General features: G+C 50.6%; 1 protein-coding gene across 1 annotated transcript in view; it reads left to right on the top strand.

Moving 5' to 3' along the window:
• The first annotated feature begins 3,333 nt into the window (after positions 1 to 3,333).
• Positions 3,334 to 17,577, top strand: part of ABTB3 (ankyrin repeat and BTB domain containing 3) — a 177,247-nt gene continuing 163,003 nt past the window's right edge. Inside the window, exon 1 of the mRNA XM_075717212.1 lies at positions 3,334 to 4,291. Within this exon, the coding sequence (XP_075573327.1) occupies positions 3,334 to 4,291 (958 nt within the window). The remainder of the gene's footprint in view (positions 4,292 to 17,577) is intronic.

Raw genomic sequence — 17,577 nt, 5'->3', positions numbered from 1 at the left:
CTTTGTAAATTAACCCCCTGTGATTAGAAACATTAGCACTCCAACTTCCCCAGCAATATAAGCAAGGCCCTCATAAGCCTCGCTGCTTGTTCCTAGCAGTCGGAGATAGCACTGGGAGATCCTGCGAATGCTGCTTTTGATCTGAGCTGTTATTGCAGTGCAGCACATTGAATTTTGAATACAGAAATTGCATGGAGTGGCCTGATCCTAGGTACATTCCTGTTCTGTCTGGCAACCTGTTTACTGTCATGCTTTTCCCTACAGCTCTGAAGAAGATGCCATTTGCAGGCAGTTGACTGGGTGGGGAAGGACAAGATTGTGCACTTACTGCTCTTCCCAAACAAACTCCAACTTCCCATTCACTTAAATTTGCCCTGAGCACCTTTTTAAAATGTGGTTCAATTTCCTTCTTTCAGAGGTTTTTTTTTTTTTCAGAGTACCATTTCATCCTGGAATGGTACTTAGTCAGTCCCTGTCTGAATTCTCTGTAAGGATAATTGATGTCCCTGTCTCCAACAAGCTGAAAATTGTTTCCCCCCCAGCCTTTGACATATAAAGGGACTTTGTTTTCTTCAGTGGATGTTTCTGTCTAATAGGCAAATGACCCCAGCTGTAAGGCTTGCGGAGTGGGGTACAGCTGCAGACACCTGACTTTCAGCCCAGGGCAGGAGAGGTGTGGTGCCCTTTCTGGATTAAAGCTGAGGACTGCCTCCAGAGCTCACCCCGTACAGGCACCGGACTTGTTGCAGGGGTGTGTTTCCCTCCAAACAGTTTGATCCCATCTTTTCCCAGGGCGGTTTCAAGAACGAAGTCACCCTGTCTCAGGAGCACTTTCAGATGTCTTTCCAAATCATGCTGAAGCTCACTCCAGGATGCAGCAGCTGGGGTGTCAGCACCTGGGCAGGCGAGATCCTTTAGGCGCTGAAGATCATCAGAGATCCAGAATGGCCACTCTGCACTGATCCAAATTTCCAGCCCTTTCAATGAGGAGGTAATCAGTCTTCTGAAGAAATGAGTCAGAAGCTCTCACTGCTCCTTTCGACAGTTTCAACCAGCCCGGTGCTGCTGACGTGCCTTTGCTGCATCCAAGTGTGGCAACATCTTCTGAACTGGTAGCGTGACCGGGAATCAAACCGCCATGTGTGAGGTGATGCACATCTTGCTGTGACTACAAAATCTCGTGTCTCGGTGAAGCCCAACAAACCGTTTGCTACAAAACTTCCGAAACTCGGACTTTCCCCGCGTTTTGACCTGCTGTCACGTGCATTCAGCGCGAGCAGTTGCAGCACTTTGTGAAAGTGTAGGGACAGAGTCAAGTGAATGGAGTTTGTTAGAAAAATAAATATCCTGGGGGGGGGGGGGCGGTCCTGGTGGTGCTCCTCTCCTCCTACCAAATGGAAACATGAATTTTGAACAGCCACTGCACTGAAGTGCTGAAGACACCAGAGGGCTCTACTGCAAGACATACAGCCGGATCGCCACAAAGTCCATTGGATTTTACTCTGAAGGCATGCTCTCATTTTTTATGATCCTCCCCGCCCCTCCCCCCCAAGACTAGCTGCTGCTGGCAGTGTGGGCCTCAACTTCTCACTTGCAGCATGACAGCGGCTCTAGTTCAGGTTGCTCCTGTCCTCAGCTCTGCTATTTTTTATCAGGATACGGTGGCGTTTAGGATTTCTCCGGAAACCTATTGTGCATAGCGCATCTTGTGGAAGGACCAAGGCTATGCTGAGAAAGCAGTTTCTGACAGCACTTGACTTCATTTGGAAGGCAACCCCCTCTCGGTGTTTTCGGTGGTGTCATAGTTTTCCCCAACCTGTTTGACAAATGAGCCTACCTGTAGTTGCGTTCGTGCCTTTCCTGTAGGAAGTTTATGTTGAAGGATCGCCAGGCTTTGCTCACTTGGACAGGGAAATCTCTTACATGACTTGCCTTGTCTGCTCAAGAATTTTGGCCGCCTCTGTTGGCATGATAAAGAAATGTGTTTGCTAGGCTTTTATCCTTAAAGGGATAGAATTTCACTGGTATTTTACACTTAAAAGGATATATAATTTCTTCAAAACCAGAACGCACGACCATATACGTTCTCAGTCTCTTGCCTGGGATATTAGCCAGGCAACTCCTAATAACACTAAAGCCCAGCAATGTAAGATTAAAATACATTAGTTGGGGATAAATTGTCCATATATTGCACAAGAAATCTTAATGCGCATAGGAAACACACCCTAAGCCCAACACAAATCTTACTTGTCAAACCCTTCGGGATACTTAGGGGGTTAATTTCAAGAATGTCTAAGGGCTTTATTGTACTTAATTATTTGGAAATCACTCTTCCTGACTCGAGTGATGCCTGGTATTCTTACGTGGCAGTTTTCCGCTCGGTTTCAAAACATCTCGCCTGCCTCATGCTATTTGTGTGTGCGCGCCTGTGCTGCCTTTCATTTGTTTAGAGCAGCATCAGGAAACCGCTGGTGTGAAAAACCCAGGGAGGGCTGGAGCCGGACTCCGGTTTCTGTGCCTGAGGAACGCTGGTGGTGGCTGTAAGAGAGACGGGCACCACACCTGGCTGTTCCCAGCCGGGAGGGACAGAGGACGCGGTGCGTGGGGACACGGTAGGCCGCACCCCCCCCCCCCCCCGAGCCTCGCCACGCAGCCGGCCGCCAGCGGTGCCGCTGGGCCGCCGCGTCCTTTTGCGGCAGCGCGCAAAGCCCCCGCCTTCGGGACTGGACCGCGGGGGTCCTGCTCGCGCGGAGGCTGCACGCCCGGGCGGGGGCAGGGTGCTGCGGCCCCCGGGGGGTGCAGGCGGGACCGGGACACGCCGGGGACAGCGGCGCAGCGGCGCCCGTCGGGGCCGCGCCCCCCTCCCGCCCCTCGCTGCGCGGTGCGGCGCGCCGCGGCTCCGCGCCCCGCGGAGGCGAGGGGAGGCGCCGCCAGGCGCAGGGCGCCGCCCCATTGGCCGCCGGGCGCGGCGCTTTGCATGGCACCGCCCCCCCCGCGCCGCCCCATTGGCCGCGAGCCGGAGGCGCTTTGCATGGCCCCGCCCCCCCCCCCCGCGCCGCCTGGCCGGCGCTGCGCTGCGGTGCGGTGTCGGGCCGGCGGCGCGGCGCAGTGCAGGAGCCGGAGCCGGAGCGGGGCCGGGAGCGGAGCGGGGCCGCGGCCGGCAGCAGGGCGCGGGCAGCACCGCCGCTTCGCTGGCGTCTGGCGGAGCCGAGCGGGCAGCAGGCTGCGGCCGGCGGGTCTCGCCGCGCCCCCTCGCTGTTCTCTCCCCCCCCCTCCGCTTTCTTGTGAGCCGCTCCCCGCCCGGGTCCCGCGGGTGCAGCATGAAGTGCAGCGATGGCCCGCAGAGGTAAGACGGCGGTGAGGACGCTGGAAGACCTGACGCTGGACTCCGGGTATGGTGGCGCGGCGGACTCGGTGCGCTCCTCCAACTTGTCGCTGTGCTGCTCGGATTCGCACCCCGCGTACCCCTATGGAGGAAGCTGCTGGCCGCACCTAACTGACTCCATGCACAGTCGGCACAACAGCTTCGACACCGTCAACACCGTCCTAGCGGAAGACTCCGAGGTGCTGGACTGCGCGGGGCAGCAGTGCTCCCGGCTCCTGCCCGACCTTGAGGAGGTCCCCTGGAGCCTGGAGGAGGTGGAGGCGCTGCTGCTGCCGCCGCCGCGCCGGGAGCCGCGGGCGCCGGGCGCCGCCGCCAGCCCCGGGAGCCGGGATGCGGCGGCGCGGCTCTCGACGCTGGTGAGCCGGGCGCTGGTGCGCATCGCCCGGGAGGCGCAGCGGCTCAGCCTGCGCTTCGCCAAGTGCACCAAGCACGAGGTGCGGAGCGCCATGGAGATCGTCCTGGGCTGGACGCTGGCGGCCCGCTGCACGGCGGCCGCCCTCGGCGCCCTCTCCCTCTACAACATGAGCGGCAGCGGCGGCGACCGCTTCAGCCGCGGCAAGTCGGCGCGCTGCGGGCTGGCCTTCTCCGTGGGCAAGTTCTACCGCTGGATGGTGGACAGCCGCGTGGCCCTGCGCATCCACGAGCACGCCGCCATCTACCTCACCGCCGGCACCGAGAGCCTCTTCCGCGACATCCACGCCCGGGTGCTGGCCGGCCCCGCCGCCCCGCTCCCGCCGCCCGGCCGCCCCCCGGCCGCCGCCGCCGCCCCGGCCGAGAAGGAGAAGGAGAGCGGCGAGGCGCCGCGGTTCACCCTGGAGGCGCTGGAGCAGACGGTCAACAACGACCCCGAGCTCTGGGGCTTGCTGCAGCCCTACCAGCACCTCATCTGCGGCAAGAACGCCAGCGGTGAGTGCGGCCGCGGGGCGGGACCGGGCTCCGCCGGACACCTGTTGCGCCGGGGCGGGGGGACACCCCCCCCCCCCAACCCGGCGGGCTCCCGTCCGGCCCCCCGGGCGCGGTGCGGGCCGCTGCACCGGCCCCCGGGGCCGGGGTGGCCGGGGGAAGGAGGAGGAGGCAGCGCGGCGGGTTTGCCCCCTTCCCGGCCGTGCCCGGCCCGGAGCGCCGGGAGGGAGGTGCCGAGCATCCCCGGCCGGCTCCGGCGGGGCTGCCTGCCTGCCTGCGGGGGTGTGTGTGTTTAGGGGCAGCTGGCAGGGGTGTCGGCGAGGGCTGGGTGAAGGCTGACAGCGCTCAGAGCTTCGGTTTTCCACAGGAAATGGCAGAAGCGCAGCTGAGCGCTCGCAAGCGAGATCAAACTTTGTTACATATGCAGTGGTTTGGCCAGAGATTGCGTGGTTGGCGCTGAAATGCAGTCTTTCTGGACAGATTTCATTCATGTTGCTGCTTGTTTACCCAGAGCTTGACACAGATGCAACACGGTGATGCATCAACTTCCTGGGTTGGGGTTTTTTTTTTATTTATTTTTTTTCTTCTATTTAAACGAAGAGTCCAATATTGTTAATGAGTTACCGTTCGGTAGAGCAGGATCCCAAAGTTGACGTTTCTTATTTCAGCTCCCTCTGTTTGTCAGGGAAAGGAAAATGGAACGAGCCGCGTCTCGGGGAATCCGAGTTAAAATCGGGTGGTTTTCTCCTACCGTCTCCTGAGCGTGCACAGGCACATGCAAACACTTCTATTAAGCTTAAATACAGAATAGCTGTCAAGCTGAGATGCAAATATCGGGGCAAAAAGGAAACTGGGAGAACAAGGATAACTGGAAGTCTAGATCGGGTCTACAGATAACAACTTAACAGGGCTTATAGCCACAGAGGATGCGTTACAGCTAATTATCTATTGTGTTAAGACACCTTCCCTCCTGTAAGAGGCCCAAAGGAGGATGCCGAGCAGGAGCAAAAGAAAGGGGCAAATCCTCCTCCCCGGTGTAAATGGATGCAGCTCCCTTGTATTCCTCCGGCGGATTTACTCCAGCCGTGGATGTCCTCCCCAGAGGCTCCGCTGAACCTCCCCTCGAAATACATCTGCTGCCGGGCGCATGTGTTGCAGGACCCTTGCGCTTTATTCTAGCGCTGTTGCAGGCAGGCATGGCTTCCCCAGGAGTGCCACCCTTGTTTTTTTCCTCGAGTCCTGGTACTGTGCCGGTAGGTTTCAGATGGCACTGTGTTGCGTTTCTGACATTGCAGCACACTGGCTGTGCAGGCTCCTACTGAGCCTTTCATTTTGTTTTGCGGCTCGCTCTTAACTCCCTCTGTATCAGCTTCGTAGATTTAAATGAACTTCATTCTGACCCTCATTTATCTCCCTTCCAGGGACCCGATCTGGAGTTTTCGTCTCCATTTTGTCGTAGTTTTACCTGGCACAAATCTCCTTGGTAGCTCGGTCCTGACTCGAGCAAATGGCATTTTTCTAAGATGTTTGAATCAGACCCAAGCAAGTTGTCCATTTTGTTTTACCTCTCTCCCTGTGTCGTTATGTTTTCTATGTAAATGACTGTAATGTTGGTTTGCTTTTTAGCATCTGAGAACATGTAGTTTGACATCCTGTTATATACGTTTAGAGTTACAGGTGCAAACAAGAGTCAGGCCTTCTTGTAATAAAAGCCGTTTTTTATTGCTGTTTACGTTTATTTAGATTTAATCCAAGGATGTGTTGCATACTCTTAAGTACTTTCATGGCAACTACACCGGCCATTATAAACCATTAAACACATCAGTCTGTTTCTTCACCAGTGAGATATATATCTGTTTATATAGTCCTTACCATTTTGATGTTTAAGTGCTCCATGGTTGGTTGCAAATGTTTCCTTCTCAGGCACTTAAAAGGTGAAGAAATTTGATGTGAGAGATTATTTGACCTGCTCGAAACTATTTGGGCAATCTGTGGTAGGAGGCTAGGACTGCTGGAAGCTACATCTCTGTATAGCAGCATAACCACAAGTTCATCCTTCCTCTGTACTCAGTACGTGAAACACCATGATAAAGCAACTTAATAGGTAACAAACTCTTCCTCCTCTCTCTGCACCACTCCAGGAGAAGAGACAGGTCTTGTACTCTGGAGGTTTGACAAATCTGGGTGCCACTCCCCAGCTGGGTGGCATGTGGACGCACAGGCATCAAAATCGGTGGATTTGGTCCATCAGATGTGGATGAGAAGTGGCGGCAGGGTGCTTTCTGGAGGTACCATAGCCAGTATGATTTGAGTGAAGGCGGGGGGAGAAAAGCGGTGCAAAAGCAGACCCCCTAGCAGTACCTTGTCTGCAGGCAGTTTTTTGGGGGAAGAGTCACTGTCCCTCTGGCAAGCAAATGTCAAACCTTTAAAAATTTTCCAGGCTAAATTCAACAGCTTAAATTCCACCTGGACAGTGAAACAGGCAACCCGTGAAGACCACGGGATGCAGATATGTGAGGACCATGAGTTTGTGCATGATGTAGTCCGAGATTGCTCTAATATACTTTGTGAACACGAGTGTTGGGGAAGATGGTCTGAGGATCTGCAAGACACAAACCAGCCTTTTAGAGCTTCCCCGTCAGCTATGCAGAACGCTTAGTGGTTTCAGCTGAGGTTTTTTAGCCTGGTGTCATACCCAGTCTCTTGGAAGCTGCTGAATAAGATCAGGATTGCAAGATAACCTTCTCCTTCCTATAAATGATGGTCACGCGCCTTCAGACAGAGAAGCTGTTTGAGCCGGTTCTTTCGGTGGGTGCTTCAGCCTGCTGGGGTTGTCTTGGGTCCATCTGGCCTGAGCTCGGACACCTTTCTCTACAGGAGCCCTGCTCTCCAACAGGCGCCTGCTCATTTCTCGTGCAGGGTTGAAGGCACGTGGATGAAGGTGGTGACACTCCTTCCTGCGTTGCAGCAGGCCACATCTCCTTGATAAGCCTCTTGACAACCTCTTCTGTGGTGTGGGAGTAGGGATGATAAAGGAGAAGCAGGCAGCGGAGTCGGGAGCAAGCTGCTGGAGCATGCCAGCACCTGCTGGCATCTTGGCTGAGCTTATCCCGGTTACTATATCGGAAAGAGTAGACCTTAAAAGCACTCTGAGGTAGTAATTTTTTTTTCCCCCTGCGCAACCAGAATTTTAATGTCACGGTTGAATGAAAATTAAAAACTTTACGTTTGGGATTTCATTGGCACTCAAATGTTTCAATTACGAGCTCTGTCTGAACAGCACAGTACACATTTTACATCCTTTAACAGTCGCGCGGAGTGTTATTTCCCTTTAAATAGTGGGAGCAAAATATTATGTACTCAATGAAAAGCAGTAAAAGCTGGCACCTCTGTGGTTTAAGCTATATTATTTTCATTTCTTTATTGCTCATCAAACCCCTACTTTTAGGCCAGATCTGAGAGCTGCTTTGAGGTGACTGTGAAGTTTCCTAAGGTTTTGGATCCAGCGCAAACTGTAGGAGTCAGTCCACGTATTTCATTTTTACAGGGGATGCTTGGATGGCAGGTCCAAGTGGCTTAAAGTCACCTACACTGTATTATGGAGGTCCTCTTTTACCAGGCGGAGGAGTGGTGTTAGACAACGCTTAGATTAATATAGAGTTTAGAAGACAGGTGGTTTTCATTTCAGTCTTGGGGGTCGTCTTGTCTTGTGTTGCAGGACTCGTGGTGGGAAGGGCAGAGGCTGTGAGGGAGACAGCCAGGGAGCCGGGGATCGCGGGGAGGAGGTTTTTGCGGAGCAGCCGGTGTGCACAACTCGGCCTTGTCTGTTTGTGTACAGCTACCAAAACCAGCGATTTGGAACCCAACTGCATCCCTGTGGTTTCTTCCTATTCTTCATATTATTTAGAGAGGAAGACACAACTACTAGGAAGAAGCCCAGGATTAGGTCAGGCTTGGCTGACACATGTCAGCTAACCTCAGTTTAACCTCAGCCTCTTCTCCTAATCCAGGTGAACTAGAGGGACTCCAAGCAAATGAGCAATCCCAATATATTAGCACAGCTCAACCAAATCAGTTAATGCTTTTAAGTTCTGATACATATGTATACATACGTGTGTGTACATAGAGACCATTCCCTTCCCTTACTGGTGAGCATACTGTGACCTGTTTTTTGCTTCTCTGCTTTCTATTGTAATTGAACCATTCAAGATGCTATTATGGCTTTAGGGGTGATGTAAAAATCAATCTAAAACTTATTTCAGCTAGGATGATAGAGGAATATTTGGGCACAAAATAGAATTTCATGCCTTTTTCCTGGGCTTTTTTTTAACCGCAGTTTTAAGAACATCCTTTTTCCCCCCATTATATTTCACTCTTATTTTTGCTAGTAAAAAAAAATCGGAATACAGTTTGAAGTTTCTTATATGCGCCTGTATGTTACACTTAGGGGTCTTCGCTGTTGTGTTTTTCCCATCTGCTTCTGGGCACTTGAGTCCCTTGCCCAGAGGTTGACATCTGTAGCAGTGCAACAGATGATGTGTATTTTTGCTCAATTCTCTTACCTGCCAATGTCCCAAGCAAACTTCCACGGCCTCTCTAAACAAGTTGTGCTTTTGTACCCTCTCCGGTTGGGAGAGAGAGTCACCTGCCCAAAAGGCAGAAGGTTGTGCCTGGTTGTGGCTTGCAGCTACTGATGCTGGTGGGAGCTGGGATGGCAGTGGGGAAACCGTGCTCATTCCCTGGAATGGGGTGGGTTGCTTGAGCACCCGGTGTTGGCAGGAGCAGGACAGACGGATGCTCAGCGTGTGTGCACTCGTCGCAGACCTCCATTGCCTTGTGAGGGCTGAGGAGCAATGATGGGACTGGGAAGTAGAGACCCAGTGGGAGGTTGCTTTTTGACTGACTGGCTGATGAAAGTTTGTCTCCCTCTGGACATTTTTATTCATATAATTTGTTTCAGTTATGAGTATAACGTAAAAAAAAAAAAAAAAATCCCAGAAATGGTTATACCAGAAACACCCAGAGTAATCATAAAGATGATGTATGCCAATGTGATTATTCCCTTTATCACATTGGAAAGTACCTTAATAGCAGTTACAGCCATGGCCACGCTAGGGAGTTTTAGGGCTGCAGCTATACCACTTAGTTTCTGATGTAAATGAGGCTTTGGACTTACTGATTGGGAACTATGACTATATACAAGGAGCATGTCGGGGGAATAACAGTGTAATTTTAGCAGTATGTTGGGGTCCTGTTTTTTTCTTGCTTGAACAGCAACAGGCTTCCCGAAGTCTTTCAGCCCTCCTGGGAGCTGGTGACACAAGGTGCAGGTGAGCGTTAGGGACAACTTTGCACCTTTCCCTAATGCTACTGCAAACGCTCCCGGTTCTGTAGCTGTTTGAAGTTACTTTGAGTAATCACGTTTAGTGTGTCGGCCTTCGTGCAGTGCATATTGAACCAAGCTGTCAGTTATCTGTCAGAAGTCTTCCACGTTGTCCAGAGTAAATACCCAGTGGTGTTCCAGCTGGGGACTTGTGATGCCGGAGCCTTTTTTCCCTTGTCCTGGGCAGGGACCTGGTTCTCCTCTCTCAGAAGTTAGAGGAAAGCTTTATGGTCTTCCACTCACCATACCCCCAATGAAGGTGTGAAAAGAGAAAGCCGCGCTCGATTAGATGACACCAGAGGAGAAGAGAGCTGTTTCCTGGAGCGCGTGGGCGTCGGGAATTAAATCCTCTGTCTGCAGTAATTTCCTCTGGCCAATGTGTAGTGCAAAAAGAGTGGGGGCTCCTTTCAGACGGCTTGCCGAAACTAGCAGCTTCCGCCCAAAATAGCTCTGTTGCCGGCCCAGTAGAGACTGTACAGAAAAAGCAAGGAGGGGGTGGATGGGGGAGTTTGTCACCAGGATCATAGATGTGCTGTCTTGCGGGGATCATGAGCAGCAGGGCTGCCAGCGTTTGCGTCCCCGAGCGGGTTGGCCTGAGACGGCTGCTTGGAGCCCGGCAGACTGCTCCTGTTATCTCCTTTAACACCAAGCGTTAGCATTAACTGCTGGGCGGCGAAATGAGCAGCTGCTCCGTGTTGTGGGCTGAGTTTTCCAGTGCTGTTGCCTCCCAAATCTCCTGTATGATCTTCACAGCGTGCATCAGTGCCTGCTCACTTTCCCAGTCTCCTCCCAGTTTTGGCGCTTTGCTGGTGCGTCTCTCGGTCTCCCAGGCTGGGCTGTCGTGTCCAGCCCTGGCAGTGGTGCCGTCCTGCCAGTCCCTCCGTCCCAGCACTCCCACCCGTGGCTCTGTCTGCAGGGTGTTTTCCTTTGCCCTGGGCATAGGAAGTTTCAGCAGGGTGTAAGGAAAAAGTAAGGGCTTTTTTATTTCCTTTGCTCTTCTTGTTTTCTTCCTCACCGAAAGCAGCTTACTGGACCATCTCCATGTAAATCTGTAATTATAATTGTTATGCACCCGATAAGCATTTTAAAGATTTTAAAAGACATACAGGTGGAGTCAAAGTTACCCCAGAGTTTGTGCAATCAGCTTAACCTGTAGTTACTTTGCCAGAGGTGTTTGATGGGGACAGCCTGAAAAAACCCACAGACTATGCCAGCCAAAGCCTCAAATGCAGCTCTCAATCTGTCCTTGCTCTCAGGGATTTCCTACAACAAAGAGTTCCTATCAGTGGGCTCAGTGTGGCCGCATTTGTCTGTCAGCGCGTAAGCTTCCCATTTTCCCAGAAGGTAATCCAGCAATCCTGCTGTTATAGGCTGTGAGGAGATATAATCTGGTGATCAGTCACTCCTTTTGCTTTCCATAAAGCTACATCTCTCCTGTAAAAACAGAAGAGAGGTGGCCACTGATCAGGTGAAATGAGTCAGTGAGAAGGCAGCTGTAGGCTCGTTTTGATCGCAGGAGTGAGGAGTATGATGGCTCCTTGCTCTTCAGCTGCTCCCAGAAACATCCGTGTGGATCAGTTCAGCAGCACGGATGGGTGACAGGCACTTATGCTGATAGCTTGCTGAGGCTGCAGAGGCTTGTCTTGGGTATTTTAATTAATTTAACCTGTTACACTGAACCGATGCTTTTGAATCATCACACTCCCTTACCGTGGCAGTTTGTGGGTGAGGAGGAAGTTGCATAGCGTGGCTTATGGGGCGCAACTATTTTCTTGGGCTCTGTTCAAGCGGTGCCTGTCATCTTGATGGTATTTTATTCTCTTTCTTGATTCCTATGCTCAGTTCATAGTAAGCAGTATCTTTTTTTGGTGTAATTATTCCTGGAAACAACCCAGGAGGTTTTATAATATGGTGCTGTGAAAGGGCTGTTGGCATCCTGCAGTAAATACATGGACCAGCTTGGGGGCTGAGAAGGTGCTTGGAATGCTTGGAGTTTCCCGCGGGGATTCTCTTGGCTCATGACTGATATGGAAAATAAATTGGCTTTGATTTGATTTAGAGTTAAATGATACTGGATTGATAGTAAGGAACAGGAAGAAAATTACACCACTTGTACCAACAGGCGATCGTGCCCCTGCTGAGCCAAGCTGGCAGAGGTGGGTAAGGGAGGAAGGACTTGTTGACCCGAGTTGGTTCCAGGCCATTTACAAACACTGTGTTAAATGGCATCCTACGCACTAAAAAATTTTGGGCCAGATTCTGGTGCTTGGTGGGAACTTCACTGGTGTGATGCTTCGGGACTGGGCTCTTCCTACTGTTGTGCTTAAGGCAGTAATGGATGTTGATACTGGGATCTTTCGGAAGATCCCCGTACATGGAAGCACAGGAGACAGGTACAAGTTCTCTTTCCCTGGTGTTGTAAGGCAGCTGAAAGCGAAAGTTCGGGGAGGGAGGGATCAGTGCTGCAGGATGTGTGGGAGGCGGGATGCTCACCAGGAGATAGGAGCGCACGGAGGTGTTGCAGCCAAGCCAGGAGGGACGGGTAATACCTTTGGGTCAGCAGATTCGCAACCCGCTCCCAAAGCCCTTCCGTGCATAGATCTCGCTCATGTGAATGGCACGTGGACTTCACACAGGCATAAAGGTCTCGGGACAGGCTCATAAGCGAGCAGGCAAACAGGAACCCGCCAGCAGATTAGAGAAGAGGCCTCTTCAAGGACTGGATTTCTGTCCTTGAGTGCTGTGGAGTAGCACCTGGACCTGCGAGAGTCTGAGGCTTTAAAATTAATAAAAACACCCTGCTTTTAAATTGCACTGCTATGAAATATTGCTCCCAGGTGGGGGAAGTGAACAGGGCCGGGGCTGCAGCAGAGGTATGGTGAATGCATTTGCATTTTCAAGGTGGTCAAATAATTGGAGGAAACTTTGCATCCTGCAGTGTTTCGCAGTTTCTCTGGCCCCATGGTAGTCTTGGATAAACACTGCTGGGCTCTAGTGCCTTTGCTAATATATTGTGTTTGGCTGTGAACAAGGAGCTGAAGTCGGGGAAGGTTGGCTTTTCCTTGCAGAGGGCTGAACAAGCCTTGCAAACCCCTCTCCTGGGATGTTATCCAGCAGGGATTTGTTAAAATGGAGGTTGTGGGGCATATCCAGTTTCCAGGCTGCAGGTCCTCCACCCTAGGTGAAGCATCTTCGCTTCTCCATCACCTCAAAGCAGAGGAGGTGGCCGGTAGCAAGGCAAGCTGCCACTGGCGAGGCGGGCCAGGTGCCCTGGCACTGGTGCTGAACTCCCAGCCTTTCGGTGGGAAGAGCTGCCAACCAGGAAGGAGAGAAGTTTCAGAGGTTGGAGTCATTTTGGGTACCCGCTGAGATGCTTCTTGTGGAGGATGCTAAGAAGATGTTTTTGTAATACAAGGGCATGTTTTTGCATGCTGGCATATCACAGACATTAGTTTCACTGAATCATTCACTGTAAGTCTGGGTAGGTAGATTATTTTGCTCTGGGTTGCAGTATCGTATACAAAACTGCTAGGGGCAGGTGCCTCCCATGCTATTACTTCCCCTGATGCTTGTAAAATAAGGGTCACAAAACTCGATACTTCAGAAGAATTGTCCTTGTGCTACTGGTGTTATTTCACTTCTCTAGCGTACATTTTGTGTGGAGCCATGTATGATACAAGATGTTCCAAAGGTATTGCTAAACCCAATCCTGTAGTCCTTGCCTGGGCAACATTCCTACTGATTTTGGTGGTGAGGGCAGCCCCTCAAACACCAGGACGAGCTCTTGCATTTGGTAACAAGTTGAAGAAACTCTTGAGTCAAAGCTGTAGGCTCAGATTTAGTTTCACTAAAAATAAGCTTTTTCAAAACTGAAGACCAATATTAGTACCTCACTGCAGATAGTTATTCCTAATTTGAAAGGAAAATGGTTTTTGTTTTGGTGGGTGGTTTTTTTTTTTTTTCATGGTTTTACTCATTCGCCATGTTCAGCTTAAAGAGTGCTTGGTGCAGCCTGTAAGCCCTTGCGCTAACTGGCTAGCCTATTTCCACTGGCCCACATAAGAAAAATCCTAAAAATAGTCCAGCAGCATATGTTTTCAAAAGTAAATTAGATTTTAAAAATAAGAGCTTCAGTTTAATTATCTGGCATGCTTTCAGTGAGGAGGAGGGTTTTCAAAATACACAATTCCTTTAATATGGAAAAAAACCCCAAACCCCAAGCCCTGCCCCTCAGCAGTTAGGACCTGCTGTTGTGCTTTACCTATTAGCTAGCTCTTCATTATACCACTGTGCTCATAAAAAATTGCCTTGTGCATCAAATGGTTTTGGAGAGTGAAAACAGTTTTGCAAGCTGAGTGAATGCAGGGGCAGACACCAGCAACGTGGAGACTATTTTTAATGAAAAATTCCTGCCTGTGTGAATGCATATGATGCCTTGCCTTCCGTCTTAAAGAGCATGTTTGGTGAACCACACGTAAGACAAGCAGGAGTAATTTCAACTATTTTACTGGTTTAAATGTAGGAATGAGATAAACACCTACACCTATCTAGTGCAAAGGTTGCTGAACTTACGTGGCAATGTTCTTGCAGCCAAAAGCTGGGAGCCAAGGTAAAGTTGGTGACGCTGTCTGTCTGACATACATGAGCAGTTAAACTGTGGTGGCTGAATGCTTCTAAAGCACGATTAAATATGACAAGAGAAAAATACCCTAGCTAAAGCTTTCCCCCGTAAGCATACAGATAGTCTAATTGATTTTCAGGAAGGATATGGGCTGTCACCTCTCTTCGGCACATAGAAACCGCGTATGCGTGGGATAATTGGCGGGTTTTATAAGGAGACCTGCGGTGATGAGAGCCATCAAACTGCCAGCGCAGATGGGGATGCTGATGTCTGCCGGCTCTGCCTCCTCTCCACTGACCAGGGTTGTCATGGGGAGAGAAGGGCTCGAGATGGAGCTTGAGGATGTGGAGAGACTTAGCAGTTATCAGATGGGTGGGAAAACACCGCCTTATCGGGGCTGGTGAGGTTCTATTGAGACACCTTTAATTACAGACTGTGTCAGTGTGAGGCAGGAGCTGGTGAGTCACAAAGTGTTTTCTAAGGTTTTGGGCTGGCCCTGGGTGCTCAGGCGTCAGCCGCTATCACAGGTGATTTCTCTTTCATTCAGAGTGAGGAGGCACGGCAATGGCAAGGTTTTCCTTTGGAAGGGACCCTGCCACCCTTACCCCCACCTCTGTCACCTTGAGATTAGATGGCGCTGGTTTGCCCAACCTAGGGCTATGCTTTGAGATTCCCTGGGAGTTCACCTGGAATGCTGCTGCCTGCTTAATAGCTGCTTCTCATGCAAACAGTGCAAACACACCCAAACTGCAAAACTGGCTACAAAGCTAGTTGCTGAGCAGAGTTAGACCTGTACTGTCGAAAGGAGCTGCAAGGCTCAGGGGTGGCTTGTGCAATCCATGTTGCATTCTCCCGACAGTGCTGCCGAGACATCCCCGGCTGGAGTGAGAAGGTGCTGTGGGCACACTGGGGTCTTTATGGTTGGGATTCACACCTTTTGTGGTCTGGTAGGGTCTGAATTGGATGAGCCCCTGGGAAAACATCCATTTTGGGGGTAAGGACAATGTTTAAGGGAAGAGGGGTTGAGAAAATGAGGACTTGCTAGTTTACTTCTCCCTTCGACTGTGGCTTGAGGAGCATCACAGGGACGGGTTCTGATCTTGTTCCCCATGAAGGTTTGTAGTGCTGCTGGCATTGCACTGCTACAGTGAAATAGTTGTCAATATTTAAACACACGAGTGTTGGCCGTGTCATAAGGAAAAATGAGAACAATTCAGCACGACCATAAAACATCCTCTGAGCCTGGAGTAATTAGTTCAGTTCAGTAGCCTCATTTCCAGAAAGAATAGAGCAAACAGCAGAAAAGATAATGAAAGTCGGGGGGCCCAAGGGGAATATTTCGGTATGGCGATAGTCAACTGGAGTGGCGTTATTTGGTCCAGAAGGAAGGCACTTAGAGGAAGCTGTGATTGCACCGTGCAAGAGAGTGAGTGGCGAAGTGGGAACTGATCAGCTGCATAATTTTTTGCAGAGAGCCAGGATGCAAGAAGATTAAATGAAACTGAAAGAGTAAATTTAAAGTAACTCTAAAGAGCCCTCTTCTTTTCGCAACATACTGGGGGTTTGTGGAGCTGAATACTGCAGGGAGTGACTGGGAAACAATGTGCTGGGGTTATGCACATGAAGGAGGCTGTTTCTAAAGATTATATTAATGCTCTGTCATATTAATAATTGCAGAGGAAGTACTGTTTCATGTTTTAGTCCAAGCTTCACTTGGACAGCCTTCCCAGGCATTGCGCAAGACATGGCGGGCGTTCCTGGCCTTCCTCTGCACTGCAGAACTATTTGCTGCTGACTGGGTGCTGTGCAAACAGAGGCTCCTTCCTGCAGTATTGTTCACACGAATAAACTTTATTCCTTCCAGTAGTCCTGTGAATGAGTAAGAGCCTGAATGTTCTACTGTTCTGAGCTTCTTTCATGAGAACTTCTCTAGGTTTTCTTCTGCAATTCTGACACGGGCAAATCTTCCTTCCCTGGCTTTCATATGTGCTCTCTGTGTTAGGAGTGGTGACCCTCTAGATATAGCTGCTCCCCCCTCCCTTAACTTCAAAGAAGTTCAGTATTTACGTAAGCAGCTTGCTAATTTACTGCATTCTGGGTTAATCTCTCTCGAATGCCTTTCTGAAAATAGTCTGTCCAGATGAGGTAAAAATATTCACTGTTGAAGTAGAGTATTTAGAAATAGCTGTAATTTTGAGTTGTATCAAATAGAAACCCAAGCATTTGCATTTGATTAAGGACAGGTGTTTAACTTTTTGCACAGCTGTTTTTTAGGTTGTTAACTGGAATTTTTGACCTACTGGAGAAAAAACCCTTGCTAAATGTGGCGTGGGTGCTATAGCGCCATGAACTTGGTGTTCAGTAGGAGGAAGGGTGCAAAGCACCGCTTCATCACACTGGACTATTGCATCAATAATGTAGCAATGTAGTGTCCTGGAGGGAAAATAATGGGCTCTAATGGTGTAACCAGTGTGCTTACTGATACCATAGCACAATCAATTGTGGCTTTCTTGGAATTAAGTGCTGTGAACGATTTCTCTTAGAAGTGGATGCAGGGCATTTGAGCTTAACCTTCTCCCTGCAAGGAGGCCAGTAGCCTTACCCTGTTCCCTTGGGACAATCCGCAGAAAAATAAAAATGTGGCTCATTAATTGAAAATGATGGGAGTGGGTTTCTCCATTCATTATCTAGTGGCGTGCAAGAGGCCGGTGCTCTGCTTTCTCAGTCCTGTGTTTTGTGTCTCCCCGATAACTGCGGGGACTGACTGGGGGTAGGAGTGCCATTAAGGGACTGTGGACTTCAAGGCTTGGCCCCCGTGTCTTCCCCTGTGGGACTGTGAATAACAGGACTGAGTCTTGGTGAAGGTCTGTCATCTTTCTAACAGCACTGGATTTGTCCAAGAGGCTGGTGGTGCTTGCCTGAGCGCTCTACCCTCCGGGAAGGGTTTGATCTCACTGAGAAAGGCAGCTGGCTCACAGTGGCCCCTTGTGCGGTACCCAAGCATGGTGTGGGGAGGAAACCCTGGGGAGGGCTGAGCAAGCTGTGAGGCAGGATGGGCTGCCGAGACAGCGAGTAGGCTCCATGCTTTATTCAATTGTTGAGTTATTTGTTATTGCGGCCAAAACCTAGGGGTGGGGGGATGAGGAAGGCTTCGTGCTTGGGTTGGGTTGATGAAAACTTTTTCATCTTTGCGTCATTCAGCATACTCCTGTGTCACTTCCCCAATGCCCGACAAAGGTTCAGCTTGCCACCAGCCTTCCCCTCCCGGGGGGAAAATGGTATAGT

This window comes from Pelecanus crispus, chromosome 1, assembly GCF_030463565.1.
Source record: "Pelecanus crispus isolate bPelCri1 chromosome 1, bPelCri1.pri, whole genome shotgun sequence".
Taxonomy (NCBI): Eukaryota; Metazoa; Chordata; class Aves; order Pelecaniformes; family Pelecanidae; genus Pelecanus; species Pelecanus crispus.
Note: the sequence above shows the minus strand (reverse complement) of the source record. Positions and strands in the feature narration are given on the sequence as shown.